At 37.7% G+C, this 15,491-nt stretch overlaps 3 protein-coding genes across 4 annotated transcripts; 2 read left to right on the top strand and 1 right to left on the bottom strand.

The window, feature by feature from the left end:
* The first annotated feature begins 647 nt into the window (after nt 1–647).
* Nucleotides 648–1,902, top strand: LOC110410810 (serine/arginine repetitive matrix-like protein). Its single transcript, XM_021420689.1, has one exon. The coding sequence runs from the start codon at nt 890–892 to the stop codon at nt 1,424–1,426; it is 537 nt and encodes a 178-aa protein (XP_021276364.1). The 5' UTR covers nt 648–889; the 3' UTR covers nt 1,427–1,902.
* A 4,559-nt stretch (nt 1,903–6,461) lies between these two features.
* On the top strand, nt 6,462–10,367 carry LOC110410768 (uncharacterized). The gene is given in 6 exon segments (XM_089782672.1): nt 6,462–7,130; nt 7,133–7,146; nt 9,013–9,072; nt 9,179–9,241; nt 9,332–9,400; nt 9,516–10,367. Coding segments are annotated over 6 exon segments (816 nt in total). The 5' UTR covers nt 6,462–6,805; the 3' UTR covers nt 9,801–10,367.
* Nucleotides 10,368–11,189: 822 nt separating this feature from the next.
* On the bottom strand, nt 11,190–15,491 carry ALF4 (aberrant root formation protein). 2 transcript variants are annotated; one of them, XM_021420486.2, is made up of 14 exons: nt 15,243–15,490; nt 14,986–15,165; nt 14,744–14,893; nt 14,584–14,656; nt 14,313–14,488; nt 14,158–14,217; nt 13,784–13,934; nt 13,582–13,641; nt 13,182–13,453; nt 13,024–13,095; nt 12,811–12,888; nt 12,519–12,725; nt 12,258–12,309; nt 11,190–11,810 (listed from the first exon to the last, which is right to left on the bottom strand). In XM_021420486.2, exons 1-14 carry the CDS (start codon nt 15,330–15,332, stop codon nt 11,569–11,571), a joined length of 1,863 nt encoding a protein of 620 aa, XP_021276161.1. In that variant the 5' UTR covers nt 15,333–15,490; the 3' UTR covers nt 11,190–11,568. The 2 variants fall into 2 exon arrangements, with proteins under 2 accessions (XP_021276161.1, XP_021276162.1); XM_021420487.2 differs by having other exon boundaries at nt 11,672–11,810; nt 12,527–12,725; nt 15,243–15,491.

Below are 15,491 nucleotides of genomic sequence, written 5' to 3'. Positions count from 1 at the left end.
CAAAAAAAAATCTCGAGATCATTTTATTTTTTTATCATTATATTATCTGTATATAATATCATTTAATGATAATGTATCACTTTATAAAAGTATAAAGTTAAAAATTATTATATTTCAGAATAAATATTTTTAAAATTATATATATATATATTTAATTTTTAAATTTAAATGTAATTTATATATGTGCATCAAATATAGATAGGTTTAAATAAAATAATATGTAAAAGATTATAAAATTATTATTTTTTTAATAATAGAAAATAAAAACTTTCAGATGATTGCAGTCACATGAATTGTTTCTTTTATCAAATTTAATTATTCTTACGCATTTATCAATTTTAAATTTGATTGTTCAATTATACTCCCTTTAAATTTTTTGAGATGTCTCAAAATGATTTTTATTAATTTTTAAATACCTTATATTTTAGATTTTCGTTTTAAAATATATTAAAACATTTCTGAAAATTATTTTAATTAAAAAAAGAGAGAAAATGAGTATTTTAATTTTTTAAAAATCATTAAAAAAATGCTTAAATATAAAAGGAATTAAACAGGGAAAGACGAAGTTGTTCACCGCCATGAAGAGAGTGGAATGGAAACCGCCATAACCCGTGTGGCCACGCAATCAAATTACTTTTGGCTCTCCTTTAAAACCCCTCCTTCCTCCGGGCAACCCTAGTATCATTTCCATGTCTTGTTTCTTCCTTCTCACTCTCTCCTCAAGGCCATTTTCTTTGTAATTTACGAATAATTATTTCTATATCTTTCTCTGATTCTTCTCTTAAATTTCGTCTGCAAATCCTCAATCAGATTCTGTTTCCGAAGCTTTAAATTCTCTTTAATTGTTCTGCATCCTTTGTTCAATCTATAAATCCCTTGTTGATCAGCCATGGGTGTTGCAGTTCTAAAACCAGGGGATTGTCTAAAGCTTCCGCTCCCTAGTCCTGTGAAGCAACCGAAAAACCAAGTTCCAAATCCTGCCCGAACGAACCGGGCACAACCCAACCGTAAGAAGCGATCTCCGAACACCTCCCCTCCTTCTCGTCCCACCGTGGGCCCCAAAGTTCCGGCCAAAAATCTCGTGATGGGTCAAGTCAAGATCCTCAAACGCGGCGAAGATTTAAAAAAATCGACGCCGGAAAAGTCTGTAAGTTTGGAAAAGGAAAACGTCGGTGTAGATCTGGGTTCCACTAACCGTTTAGGTCCAGATCCCGGGTCCGTTCCAACCCAGATCCGCCTTACTGAGTCAAACAGCAACAGCAACAAGGTCATTCCAGCCGCTTTTTATGCTGGGTCGGCCTTTATAACATCGCCTCCGCCGAGTTCGGTTCCCATGCCGGCGTTTTTCACGAAGAAGAGCAGCGTTGCCGTGAAGAACGATGATGCTACAAGTGATTTGAGGAGGATATTAAGGCTGGATTTGTAGCTAACAGCGACGAATCGTGGGCTGGTGCTGGAATAAATCTGTTGCAGTTTGTTGATAACACTCGTTTGGGTTCTCTAATTTTCGATCATCCCTTATTTTTTCAAGGGGAAAAAATCGAAATAAGCTAACTCAAAAATGTAGGTTTTTAGTCTTCCTAATCAAAGTTCCTCCGCTGTATAGTTTTTATGTTAGATCGTTTGCTTTAATACGCAGGGTGTCTCCTGGGTTTCTACTGTCTAGTTCTCTTCATCTTTCTTCTTTGATTTCTCTTATGGGGTAAAATTTCATTTCCTTTTTACTAGTATTGGGTAATATATGTAAGGGTAGATTTGCTGGGTTTGTGTTTGAACTAGTGTTATTGTGTTAGGATGTGAAATCATGTAATTGATTTATGTATCCCTCCTGCTTATCAGTTGCTTATTATGTAGTTACCGGTTGATTTATCAGTAAAATTTCTAGTTGTTTCTCAGTGTTAAGCTGATGATTTTTCCCAATGATTGCTGAGCTTGTTCTGCCTGAAGAAGGAACCATTTCAGATTTTGGCCCATTAAATGAATATTTCAGATGCCAAATTTTTGGCAGAATCAAGGGCTAAAGGCTGAATTGATAATATCTTGGTTGTTGGGTGCAAATGATCCTAGTTTAAAGTACTTGTTAATTGAAGGAATTGCTAGGATTTTAAGGGTTAACAAACAAATTCAGGCAACTGCTTTTTGTCCTGCTGGTGGTGGTTGTTCCACCCCTATCTGTTGTCTTGGTCCACCTACTAAACCGTGTCTGGATTAATCAACAGAGACAGGGTAGTTAAGTTCTGGCCAAGGGTCAAACGTTCCTGGGGGACGTTGAGAACGAGAACAGGCAATTCTCATTTTGACAACACGCTCCAAAGTCCAACACCGTGCAAGACTGGAAATATCATGTTCAAAGGGTTGAGCAAGATCCTGGAAACTAACACTTTACGGTACAGTACGAAAACCCAAAACGAGCATAATAGTCAGAAAATAGAAATGTTCTGGAAGGAAACTGAGCTGGTATCTGCAAGATCCTGGCAACTTCTTTACAGTACATTACCAGTACCCAAACCGGCATAATAGTCAGAAAATAGAGATGTACCAGAACCCAAACCGCCATAATAGTCAGAAAATAGAAATGTTTTTGGAAGGAAACCGAGCTGGCTGATGAGGTCCAGATGGTTATGCCCGTTCGGCTTCTTCGGTTTACAGCAAGGAGACGGGTCCGTCTCATGGTCTCCGACTTTCTTAGACAGGCAGGGCAACGCTTCCTTGGGCTGCATTAGCCCATTATGGTTTCATGACTATCGTTTTCTGTATGTCGGGGCGAAGCCCCAAGGAGAATTCGGAGGGAGGCTACCTTACCTTGGATTCTACTGGGAGCACGATATTTGCTGTAAATAAATAAACAGTAAAAGAAAACATTATGGACAGTCATGGGCAGGATACAGTCCCTCGCTTTCATCCTGAAATCAAAAAAACAGAGAGTTTGAAATTTACATTAACCCAGATTGATGTTCGATGAGGACAAAAAAGTGTCCATGTCAAGGACTCCAAAGTCGCATAGAGACCAACAAACCTCAACCTAAAAGCAAGGTCTAATGGATTACTTAAAACCCCATTTTCTGACAAACGTGGACTAAAGCAAGCGTCCTTGGCTCTGCTTCTTTTCTTAAAGTTGGGGGGGCGGGGGAGAGGGTATTGTCTCATTGTCCATGCTCTATATAAAACCACACAAGTTGTCCAGGAAATGGAGACGGTTGGTGTCTTGCAATTTAATCCTTAAGCCACGCAGACCAAGCTGCGAGTGGAGGTTCCTTCAATTGTTCTTTTAATATGCTATCTTTGCTTCATCAAACTGGCCCATCCCAGTGTACCCAACATGCAATTGTACAAAAAAAACAGTGTAGAAATTTGTTCAATTTTTTTACAAGTTCTTTTTACCAGGCATAAAGGTTAGGGCTTGGCCAAGTTACCTGTTCAGCCATTACTCCATTTCTTTTGGACTGTAAACTATTAAATGATTGTTCTGGGGGTTTGCATTTATTGTTAAAGATCATCATCAGATTGCTTTTTTCTTGTTCTTTTGTTTTTCTGATCATGATTTTCACTGTCCAAGTTAAGAAGCATCCAACATATGCCTTATGCAATGTGCAGGAAAAGTTGAGACTTACACCCATTCAAAAATTTTACACAGAAAAAAAAAATCATAGCCTTTGGTCCCAGAAACTGGCTTCTTCATTGCTGAATTGATTGAACTATGTCCATAATTTAACAGTCACCAATTTTGGCTGGGACTAAGTTTTGCAAGTGGGTGGCTAGCTGGCTTAATTTCAATGGCAGAGTTACTCTCTGGTAATGTTTTCACTCCATGGATCCTCAAAGGCCAAAGCCATACATAAATGCACAGATAGGAGGGAAAGCAATGTCTGAGAAGGCTGATCCGTAATGAGCCAGGACGGGTCATGGATGAGGTGACCTCAATAATTGTCCAAAACTGCAGGGTTTGGTTCTTCGTTTTCTGGGTTTACCTACTGCATTTTTGTTCTTCCCACCTAATGAATTACTCTCAACTACTACTAAATTTATGGTTTTTGTTTAGATATGGGTTTCACTTCATTGGATAACATTCTCCTTGAATTTTTGCCATTTTTTGACTTTCTGTTAAGAAATTTCTGAAAGAGAAAGTTACACGCTTTGACACTCTTCAATTACATTTCAAGTTTCTTAGTTCCTAGGTGTTGGTTTTTAAACTAAGTTGCAATGTATTGTTTGTTTTGACTTAATAAATCTCACTAGTTTATCTCATAAATTGAAGATGTTATAATCACTTAAATATTTAATTATATTTTAATACATAATCGATATAAAATTCAAAATTTCCCTTCATCGTGATACTAGACATCATCCTAAGGTGATAGATTGACCAAAAGAACAACAAGAAGAAAAAGAAGCAGATTGGGCCTTTTAATTGGATCATTAAGCTAAGGAAGTGAGAAAATGGTCTCCTTTCACTCCACGGCCTTGCCCTACTCTTCTTGGGTTTTACTCTTCCTCTCCCAAATCTCATATTGTAATTTTCTCAAAAGCTAACCAATTTATTTTACTTACAATGCCATTGAATTCCAGAGAAATTTATTTGCATACATTGCATTCGTGTTACGGTAACAATTAATATTCTACCTAACATAGTTTTATAAATATAGTCTGTACAAACAAAACAGACGGGGCAGCAATGAATGCAAGCAAAGCTAAAAGAATAGGCTTAATTAATTAATAATAATAATAATAATAATAACCATTAAACTATATCTATTTACGTAATTTAATTTTTATTTTTCATTTAAATCTACACCATATTCAATTTTAATGCAAGATGTACAATTGTCGATTATTAATCAATATTATTGTATACTTACCTTGATGACGTGCCACATACTCCCGTCGAAAAATCTCATGTACAGAAAATAATAATTATTTCATATCCTATAAATCCAAAATAATTAGTAAAATAAAATTTTTTTAATACTCGAGTTAAAAAAAATTACTTGTACTCAGATAATTTAATAGTAAAAAGAATCAACACTAATAATCACTGTAATAACGTTGAAGAAACAAAAGAAAGAGAGAAAAAAAAGCAGGTCCAACAGTGGCGTTTGGAGGATTAAAACTCTCTAATCCAATCCGCTTTGGCGAGGCCGACAGACAGCAGCCTAGAACAAAGAACTAGAAATAGTGAGAGGAGAGCGGAGGCTGAGACGTGTACTCGCCGAAAGGCAGTCTTGTCAGCCACGCTAAGCCCAACCCTAGCCTTCCCCTTCTCCCCAATCATCATTTGTTCTTTTTATATCCTCCACCGGTGCCGTTTCACTCTTTCCAATTTTGCGTTTTTATTAATATCTACCCAAAGGACAAAATACTAAATCAAGTATTTTCTTATATAAGATAATTAAAATCCCTTCTTTTGTTCATTACACATCCAATAATCAGTACTAGTTTTCCATATATCTATATGTATCATATAAGTAATTATTGATTATTAATAATTAAAAATTTTTATATTTATATTTGATATATTATCAAAATATATTTTTATAAGTAAACAATTGCATCTCATTGCCCACCAAAAATTATTACTAATAAATATATTAGTATTAATAATAATCGAAATAAAGTCATGCCCCATTTTCACAGCAGTAACTAAGAATTTAGTAACGGTTTGTGAATGCAAGAGAATTTATTTTTTTAATTAATTAAGGAAATCCAGTTAGTATAGTGAATAGGAGATTAGAATCTGAAGATGCAATTGATTAATTTTTTTTAATAGACAAGAAAAATTATATTTTGACAATGATAAATCAAGTCAGGAAATAAGAATATAAAATTAAATAATAGATAAAATTAATAAATTTTTTTTATTTTGATATATAATAAATATTTAAAATTTATTAAATTGATTGAAATAAGTTAAGATCTTATTTTGGTTTAGAGTATAGTTGATTTCAAAATTTTTAATAAAAATTTAATTAATTTAATTTTTTAAAACTTTAAAATAAGACTCGTCCTCAAATACACTAATACTAAGTACTAAAAAAAGAAAGAAAGAAGACAGCATTAGATTAGAAGGTAATAGAAGAAAGAAGGGGTAATTACCTCCTATTGCACTTGACTATTTTATTTCCATATAAGATATATATATATATAATTAACTCAGATCATCGGAAGACATTTCCAAACAAGGAAAAAAAAAAACAAAAAGAAGGGCAATGAATCAGCAGTGGTGGGTTTATCAGTTTCCGAAGCCCTAGAAGCCAAAAACAAAATGAAACCCCGTCAGTGCCACATGTCATCTCTGGACCCCACCATTTTTCTCATCCTGAAAAGAAAAATGAAAAAGGTCAGAGTCAGACCCCCCACACACATATGACTCTCGCGACCCTTTTGCCCAACGCGAGAGAGGGAGTGAGAGAGAGAGGGGAAAGTGCTCGTTTATATAAGAAAACGAGAAACCAAACCGAAAAACTGGAATCTACTCCACCACACAAACAACTTTCAAAAATATTTACTAATTAATTAAATAAATGTTATTTTTATTTTTTTATTACAGAGAAAGAAAAGAAGAAAAGAGAAGAAAAGACACCCTCGTATATATACACTGCCCACAACCCATCTCCGTCACTTTTACACATTTTTAACTTTTTTCTCTCATTCCTCGCCACCCCTCCTCTCCCTTCCCTTTCCCCATATCTTCTCGCTGCCCTCTTGCAAACCCCGTATATCCTCTTTGTTAACGTCTGGGGTTCTTTTCTTTCTTTCTTTCCTTTGTTTTCGTTGGTTGGTGGTGGAGGTGGTGTACGATGATGAGACGATGGTGAAAGATGAGTGGGTTCGGGCGGCGATGACAGATGACAACGTGGTGGTGGAGCTTCTGGTGAGGCTGAAACAAGCGCAGGCAGTGCCATCGGCTCCGAAATCTGCGGTGGCTGCACTTAGATGGGGGATGCGGCAGCCGAGGTCTAGGTCCATGTCGATGCGATGCGACGCCAAGAAAGATGGGGATTTCAACGTCGGTACCAGAGCTAGCCCCACCACGCCTCTTTCTTGGAGCGGTGGCGGCGGCGGCGGCGCCTCTCCTTCCACCGCCGGTGGCTTCGAAGAGACCAGTAGACACGCCGTTCGCTCTCCTCCAGCTGCACTTCCAGATCCAAGGTTTCTTGTTCACTTGCTCTCTCTCTCTCTCTCTCTCTCTCTCACACACACACACACACACACACACACACACTCTCCGTCGTTTGTCTGGGATAAGGAGCTAGTCTTTCGCGTGTGCATACTTGGGTCGGAGTTGACGGAAATATCCCCGTCTGGCGTGTAAAAATTGCGTGTGACCACCACTGTTCTGCGGATTTGAAGAAGTGGTTTTGGTTCTGGCTTTGTCTTTGTTTTATCGTTTATGTCCCGTCGACGAGACATTCTTCTCTAACTTCTTATGTACCCCTTTTCTTCTTTCCCAATCCTTAGGTCAAATGACCATCTAACCCCTTTTTAATCTTCTTTATTTACACATATTTCTTTTCGTATCACGTAAAATTTATGATCGGTTTTCCTCGATTGCATGGATTTCTCCATTCCAGCTGACGAAAATGCCCTTTAAAAAACTTTCCGAAGGTCGAATCTGCTCATTTTGTTTACGGTTTTTCTCATCATCTTCGAACTGAAAGGTTTTTATGGGTTCGATCTCTCCGACCATCGGTTTCTAACAGGATAATAGTAATAATGAACAGCAACAAGTGTCATCCTTTTTATGTTTGGACTAAAATGTCCTGGTGCTTTTAAAGGTTTTACGTTTTTCACGTGAGGTCAGCACCCATACGCAGATTGGAAGCGCCTCACGTTTTCTTCTCGCCTCTTTTCCGGTCACCTGTCATTCTTTTGTTGGCCTTTTTAGATTTACCAAATCGCCCTTCCAAAACCAAACCCCCCCTTAGATTCTACTTACCAGGATGTCCAGTACGCTTTTCAGTAAAAGGACAATTTCGTCAGGCAAAAGAAATTCACTGGGGCCCATCCCCCACCGTAAGAAGCAAGGAAGCTTCCCCGTAGAGGATCCCAGGGTATTTTGGTCATAACGTGAAAGCAGTTTGATAGGTGGAGTCCCGTAAAAGGAAGGGCTGTAGGTCTGCGTTCTTTCGGTTGGGTGTAATGTTGTTGATGATGATGATCAAGGGACAGAGCGATTATCAGGTGTGACGCGGGTGCAATCCAATTTGGTGGGTCTTCCCGCTCCCATCACTATCTGTAACTGTACTTGTATTCGCATCGGTTTTTCTCGTGTTTATCTACTCTTTTACGGCCCTAACCTTTTTCCGAGATTGGGATATCTTTGGGCGTCTGGGTCCCATAATGCCCCACAATGCCCAACATTTATGATTGGGGATCGGATCGAGCATGGACCGTCTGATTTGGAAAAAAATAAAGAATGAAAAATAGTGGTGAAATAACTTGAAATTTGGGAGGTGAGAATTTTAACTAGGTGTTGGGGAGCTTAGTTTTATACAGCTAGTGACCCAATATCTGCCGGCCATGTCAGAAAGGGTCACGTGGGAGAAGTCACGTGAGGTGAGGATCAGAATTAGAGGAGAGCTTAAATCATATGCTAACATGCCTGTGAAAATGACATGGCTTCTTCTTACTGGTTCACTTGGGTGAGAAGGAGCGGGCATTTGGCAATATTCAATACCGTGCCCTTCCACCACTCTGAGATTGCCAGCTGTCCCCTACTTGGAGCCCTTTCAGAGGTTTACATGTTTTTTGGTTGTGACCTTGTGAGAGTGCCATCTCATTTTTCTCTTCCCATTTTTTTTAGTTTTAATAATTATGTTAATAAAAAAATGGTTTGTGTAAATGTGACGTGTGAGTCAGCTTCTGTTAAGTATTTATGACAATTTGGATAATGTCAATGCATGCATGTGTTTGAGTTTCATGAGATGGGACCCCAACTTTTAACTTTTAGTTTGAGTGTTCATCCACTTCGGATTTTTACTCCTTTCTTTATGATTTGGCTGATGGATGTTGCAGGGCACTGCTGCTGCTAATGAAACCACTAGCACATCCACCAAGAGGCCAAGAAGGAAGAAGGTAAACAATTTAGTTTGATCTTCATTCGGAAATATATCTATGTAAGAAAATTCTGATGATGATTCATGGGTTTCTAATCTGGTATTGATTGTTGTCATTTTTTCAGACATTTGCTGAACTTAAGGAGGAGGAGACTCTGCTTTTGAAGGAAAGGGTTTATTTGAAAAAGGTGTGTTTGAGTTTGAGGGTTTTGCATCCATCATGTGCCTTCTTGACTGTGGTCAGATAATCTTACAGTCATCTTCTATTCATTGAACAGGAGATTGCATCCATGCGTGCTACTTGTAAAGAACAGAGAGCCAGGAATGAGAACTTGAAAAGAATCAAGGTGAGCTAGACTAACTTTGATGCGCTAAGTTGACATGATTAGTATAGATTCATTAATCAATATCTTACGAAAAGATAGGTTTAATGATGGAAATGTGAACTTACTTGTTTTTCAGCTTGATTGGAACTTTCATACTGCAAAGAACTCGAGTTTAATTGTTGATGAACCGGAGGAGAAAGTACCTTGTAGTAAATTTTGCCAGAGAGTACCTTCCTCTCTTAACTACATTCCCACGACCACCTTGCCGTCACATTCCCTGGATGATCAAAAGCCACTGTTAGATTCTTGCGATGCAGGGAAGGCTGATTCTAGTGGGGACAGTTGTTTCTTACTGCCTGATCTAAATATGATGCCTGCTGATGATGATTCCGGCACCGAGATGTTATATGGGACTAGCTGAGAAAAGATGAGCTGACTACTTTCCCCCTTCTCGCAGCCAAAGGGTGTGAGAAAGTGGAGGGGTTTTACTCGACCAAACAATAGTGACACTGGCCAAGGAACTTATTTGCTGATGTAACTAATACCAAGACTCCGGCCAGGCAAACAGATTTAACAGTTTAAAGTTGCTCCAGGTGCCAACACTCGAAAGGTTTACAGAGAAGAATTTTCAGGGTAGTGTAGAAATCCCTTTAGCCTGTGGATGGTGTAGAGATTCTTGTCATGGGTTGCAGCAGATTTCCCACATTCCTCCGGAATTCGTTGGGGTAAACCCTCATTACTTCTTGTTTCGGAATTATGTAGAAAATAATTGCGATTCTTTGTAGGTACCAATCCCACGATGGCCACGCTGTGTAAGCTTCTCGAAAACTAATTTTCACAAATTTTGTTGTTAGAAACTCGGCTTCCGGTACCCCCTTTACCAAATTATTCTGTAAGCATGGGGTAGGAATTTCGGAAAAGGACTTTCCCACAATCTTTGATACTGTTTCCTTACAACCTTCTTTAGTAGCGAAATTCCTTTTATGAACCCATTCAACTATATATATATATATGCCTTTGAATCACAATTCAGTGCGAGAGGTGCTGATTCACCACCGGAATAACGGTCAAAGGTAGAAAGGGGTAGGCAAGCCGTTACCGGGATGGTCCTTTTGACTAGGTAAAAAGTGTTGATACTATGTTGGGAAAAGTATTCTCCCTTCAGCTTTTATATCTCGATGCCGGATCCTGGCGGAAAAGGGTGGCAGATGGCAACTTTCATCGCAAGCAAAACAAGGAGCTTTATAATAATTAAACACAGCTAAAGTTTAAGAGTATTATTTCATAAAATAATTTTAAAATTATGTATTAATAAAAATAATAATATTTGATTTATTGATAGCAATATGATATAACAAAAATAAAGTTAGAAAATATGTAATTAACTTATCGAAATAAAATTATTGACGCCTGTTTTTAATTTTGGCTCTTTGCATATAACGGTGAAGGACGGTCCTAAATTGAGAGGAAATGGTTTTTGGCCTAATAGATTCAAATATTTAATCCAATCTAGCTAAACAAGTATAGCTCCCGTACCAACTAGCCAAAACAAGGAGTTAATCAAAGCACTCTACATGGATTATGCTATAGATTATAAGACCTCTAATGCATGGTTCTCAGGGAACAAATCCAAATTCCACAATCATGTTTTTATTTGTAATTATCATCTAATATATTATCGATGGAATTTTTAAATTCTGCAAATGAAATTAATGTGATAAATAAAAATCTAGGAATGAATTCAAAAGTCATCGGAAAATGCGCAATGAATTTTGGTATAGAATAATTATCTACACGAAAAAGTTTGATGTAGGGTAGACAACCATGAGGACAGATTTGATTTGATTTGATTAATCAGTCCTAACAAACTCAACATTTCACAGCAAAGAGATGGACCATCCTACCATCCCCCAGTAACTACTGTAAGAGACAAAGGTATCCACACCGGTCTATGATGACTGATAAGGAATCCTACGATGAAACCATTTTTATCCATTTCGCTTCAGGCACTAAAAGCACAAAAACACCCTACTCCAAAGGAATAAAGCTAAGCAAAAATACATATTTAACGTAAGATTGAAACAATAATTTTTGTATTGGCGACACCTACCTAACATTTTAGAACTCTTAGTTGTTGTATCAGGTTGTGGGGAATTTCCCCAATAAATGGCTTGCTTGAGCAAGAACCGTCAAGCATGCTGGACCGATGTCATGTTTGAATATTTCAGTTTTTCTTCAACAAGTTCAATACAGCGGTACAAAACCAACTCAACTGGGTTCAGAGCACATACAGTGTCAATCGCAAGTTGATCATAATCGCTCTTATTCTCTGCCATCATGCCTGTCACAAGGGTTCGAAGAGGTAGGAGCCATTCGTTGCAGGCTTTTTGCAAATTGTTCTTGGACAGCACTCCAGTGTAGTTGGTTTTTCCTGTTCCATTTGCCACGACGTCAAAAATAAAGAGCAATATGGATGATGACAGGTGAAGCACCTACAAAAACTCCATTGGCTTAGACGGCAAATATCATATTATAAAGAGGCCAAATCTTCAATGGTCAAACTGACCAGGAGCTGAGCCTTGGGACCGAGATCTATGAGAATAGTATTAATTCTACCCATGACTGAATAGAAATGTTTAACATGGACTTTGTTGATGGAGGGAGAAAGCTGGAATTAGTGAATGTGTCATAACTATTCTAAAATCAAACTCCAGGGCCTCGGCTCATTACATAAATACAAACACCAAACCTAGTAAAAGCACATTACCACGGACGTGCTATGCTAGTATGCAGACAACAAAGAGCACACACTGCAAGAAACAAGAGCATCTAAGGCCTTAAGTTCTCATCTTCAATAAACCAGTAAACTAAGTTTTACCTGCTGATTCTGTCATCAATACAAATCGGTACAAATTAAGGGCGGATAGAACCTGTAAAACATCATAATGAATCTGTTACATACAGGAAATGCCTAGCGTGATAATGAACAAGAACCATTCTAGAAGACCTTAAAACGTGAAGCAATAGAAAGAAATACCACAATCCAGGGAAGACAATAATACAAGAACCATTGAAATGCTCTAAGCAAGATAACTCCAATAATTTAAACATCAACAGGCAAAAGATGCAAAAGAAATACCGCATCACCATTTTCTGGAAGGACTGGAGGTCCTCCCTTCAGAGGCATCAAAACTGACTCCACCAACTCAAGGATGCTTGTACTCCAAAATAATGTATTTTTACATGCTTTATTGTCAGCCCCTAGGACTTCATTTTTTCCCATTGATGTCCTCAGGGTTCTTTCCATGTGCATTTCCCCTCTAACACAATCTAGAAGAATTGCAACCTATGCAGAGTTGGAGGAACTACTTTAGGAAATGTATCTTCAACTATAATCACATCAAATAATAGTCATGTATGCTGAATTTTACCATAGAGGAAGAGTTGCTCTTTTCAATTAGAGCTTTTAAAATGTCAAATCTCTGAGAATTTGGAATATCAGCCAAAACCTGGTATTTAGTAGCAAATCAGTATGAACACTAAAAGCATTTGTAGATAACTGAAGACATGAACTTTATAAGATAATAAATTTCAACATACTGAGGTAGATTGACTGAGGAACCATAATATACAAAAATCCTAACCCTTTTAAGTGCTTCAAAGGCATTTTTCCTTAGCACTGTATCAGATGCGTATATGATAATCATTGTAATGGCCTGCAATGTTCATTTTGGCCATCAGACTGATAGAGAGCAAGAGAGTGCAAAAAAGAATGTATAAAAACAAGATGGAAGGAGACTACCTGCAAAGCAGAAAAAAGGCTAGTCATGTAAAGAGAGCAATCGTCATGTTCATCATCTATCTTCTTGGAGATATTTCCATTTGTTATATCAAGCAAGAAATCAACAGCATGTCTCTTAAATTCCCATGGAAGATCAACAGATGAGAATATGTGCTTTAACATGCCGATTGCCTGCCACCTTTTTGTCTGGTTAATTTGAAGTTCTCCCTTAACAGCACTCAAATCCTCCTTGGCAACCTGAGCAACCTCATCACACATTTGGGCCCAAATCACTGCATCAATAAACAACAAAAATTCTATGCATGTCAAAGAAATAGGTAATGTTTTCTGTGACTGATGATGTCAGATGAGGAAAAAAGATCAACAAAATGAGGAAATTTTGTATATGCAAAACACAAACCTGAAATTGATGCACCAAGATAGACATGGGATGAAAAAATCATACTCTCATCTTCGTTCTCTGTGCATTTCATAATTATGCATCAAACAAAACATGTTAGAGAAATAATAAGAACAAAAGAAGGTGGAGATCTTAATTTAATCTTGTAATCCTTTAGGAAACAATCATGAAGGATATTAACTCAGCAACTCATGAACTGTACCTTCAATAACAATGCCAGACATTTTGTCAACATCCGACCCAATTACCAAACCAAGATAGGACAAACCACAATATGGAAGGAAGCATGCCAATCGCACTGCAAAGGGAAGATGACTTGAAGAATTACATCTGCTGCTAACTGAAACCGATGCCTGCACATCGAGTATGTATCTTAAAACCAACAAAAACAAACAAGCACATGATTTGATAAAACTTGAAAAAAAAAAATCAAGAGATCAAGAATGGAAGTCAACCAATCCCAACAAGACAAGTAGATTTAGAACCAAGGTGACTATTGGAAATTAAATCACTCGTACATCTACTGAAACAATAAACACCCAACCTAGAACTTTGGTTCAACATAAGAGCACCAACCAAGATTTGCAGAACGTATAGACCAAGTAGAGCTCGAAGCTTTTCATTTACTCCAGCCTCCTATTATAAGGAATAGCAAAGAATTATCAGGAACTAATAGAAAAACACATCAAGAATTTCGAAAATGGCCTAACATGAAGTCAAGCATTGCAGACCAGTTTTGTAGAAACCACTTGTATAGAGTGAGCAATGTTGACAGTTCTGTCAAACAAAGTCTCCAGTTCTGAATCTTCATAGTCTGATTCTGAAGAAATGGTGTTCACAACTTTAACAACAACTGGAACTGCGACTTTAATTTGTTCAAAATGGCGCCTTGGAATGGAAAGAAATACTGAAACAAGAACAAGAATATTTATGAATATTCAAACAAATAGATTCAATAAAGAAAATCACTCTTGAATTTTTCAGATGAATATGATTGATTACCTTTCGAAAGTCCACTTATAATAGGAGAAACATAAGCGGAAGCTTTGACTGTCTTATTTGGGGAATCTAACGCCTGATCCATTAAAATTCAAAAATCAACAAAAACTTGTGACCATTAATTCATAGAAAATTTAAAACAATGCAATTTAAATACACAGACCTCGCAAAGAATCGAAAGCATATCGCGAGGACTGCATGTCTGTATGAAGCGATCAATGATGTTATCAGCAATCTCCAAACACTTAAGCGAAACTCCTGCAAATTTTGAAACTGACTTTGGCAACTCAAACGAAAGCGCATCGATAACCTCCTGTGAAATGATCCATAAATTTCATAAATAAGATTAATATAAGGAAAAAACATTCGTAAATACTTGATCACGTAAAATGATGCGATAAAAACCTGATCCAGAGAAGGCGAGCACAAAAAATTATAAGTTTGAGAGAGAATTTCGAGCACATTGGCGCTTGCATCTTCGTTTTCTGGCTCCGAAATGGCGGCGTCTGACAAGGAATCGAGGAAGTTGACGAGCTCCGCGACTGAGGTTTGAGATTGACCAAGGTCTCCTCCGCCGTCGATTGACTACGAAAATGAATATGGATGGAAATTTAACTATTCTCAACAAAACGAATTGGATGAGAGGGTTGCTTTGTGCTTACCTTGGAGCAGGAAATTAGAATCTGTTGGAGCTGAAGAAGGAGAGGATTAGCAGAAGAGGATCCGTCAAGCTCCGTCTTCTCTGCTGACATGGTGTCCTTGATACGCTGCGTTTCACGGTCTCTAAACACTCGACTCTTCGCCTGAAGTGAGCCTGTTCTCGATGGCGCCGGGCTCTGTTTCCTTTTGCCGCTAAGATTTTTCGCCAGTCTACCTCTCAGGAAATGGAAAAGCAAGTGGCTGGTTCACTT

The sequence above is a fragment of the Theobroma umbraticum genome, unplaced genomic scaffold (genome assembly GCF_002168275.2).
Source record: "Theobroma umbraticum cultivar Fairchild unplaced genomic scaffold, ASM216827v3 scaffold_56.0, whole genome shotgun sequence".
Lineage (NCBI taxonomy): Eukaryota > Viridiplantae > Streptophyta > Magnoliopsida > Malvales > Malvaceae > Theobroma > Theobroma umbraticum.
This window is presented reverse-complemented; position numbering and strand designations above follow the sequence as displayed.

What these genes read in the sequence shown, in the direction of transcription:
- LOC110410810 (XM_021420689.1), top strand. Translation starts at nt 890, where the DNA reads ATGGGTGTTGCAGTTCTAAAACCAGGGGATTGTCTAAAGCTTCCGCTC.
- ALF4 (XM_021420486.2), bottom strand. Translation starts at nt 15,332, where the DNA reads ATGTCAGCAGAGAAGACGGAGCTTGACGGATCCTCTTCTGCTAATCCT. An exon ending in TGCTTTCGATTCTTTGCGAG is followed by an intron (nt 14,657 to 14,743) that starts GTCTGTGTATTT and finishes TTAATGGATCAG; the next exon opens with GCGTTAGATTCCCCAAATAA. An exon ending in AGAGCAACTCTTCCTCTATG is followed by an intron (nt 12,726 to 12,810) that starts GTAAAATTCAGC and finishes AACTCTGCATAG; the next exon opens with GTTGCAATTCTTCTAGATTG.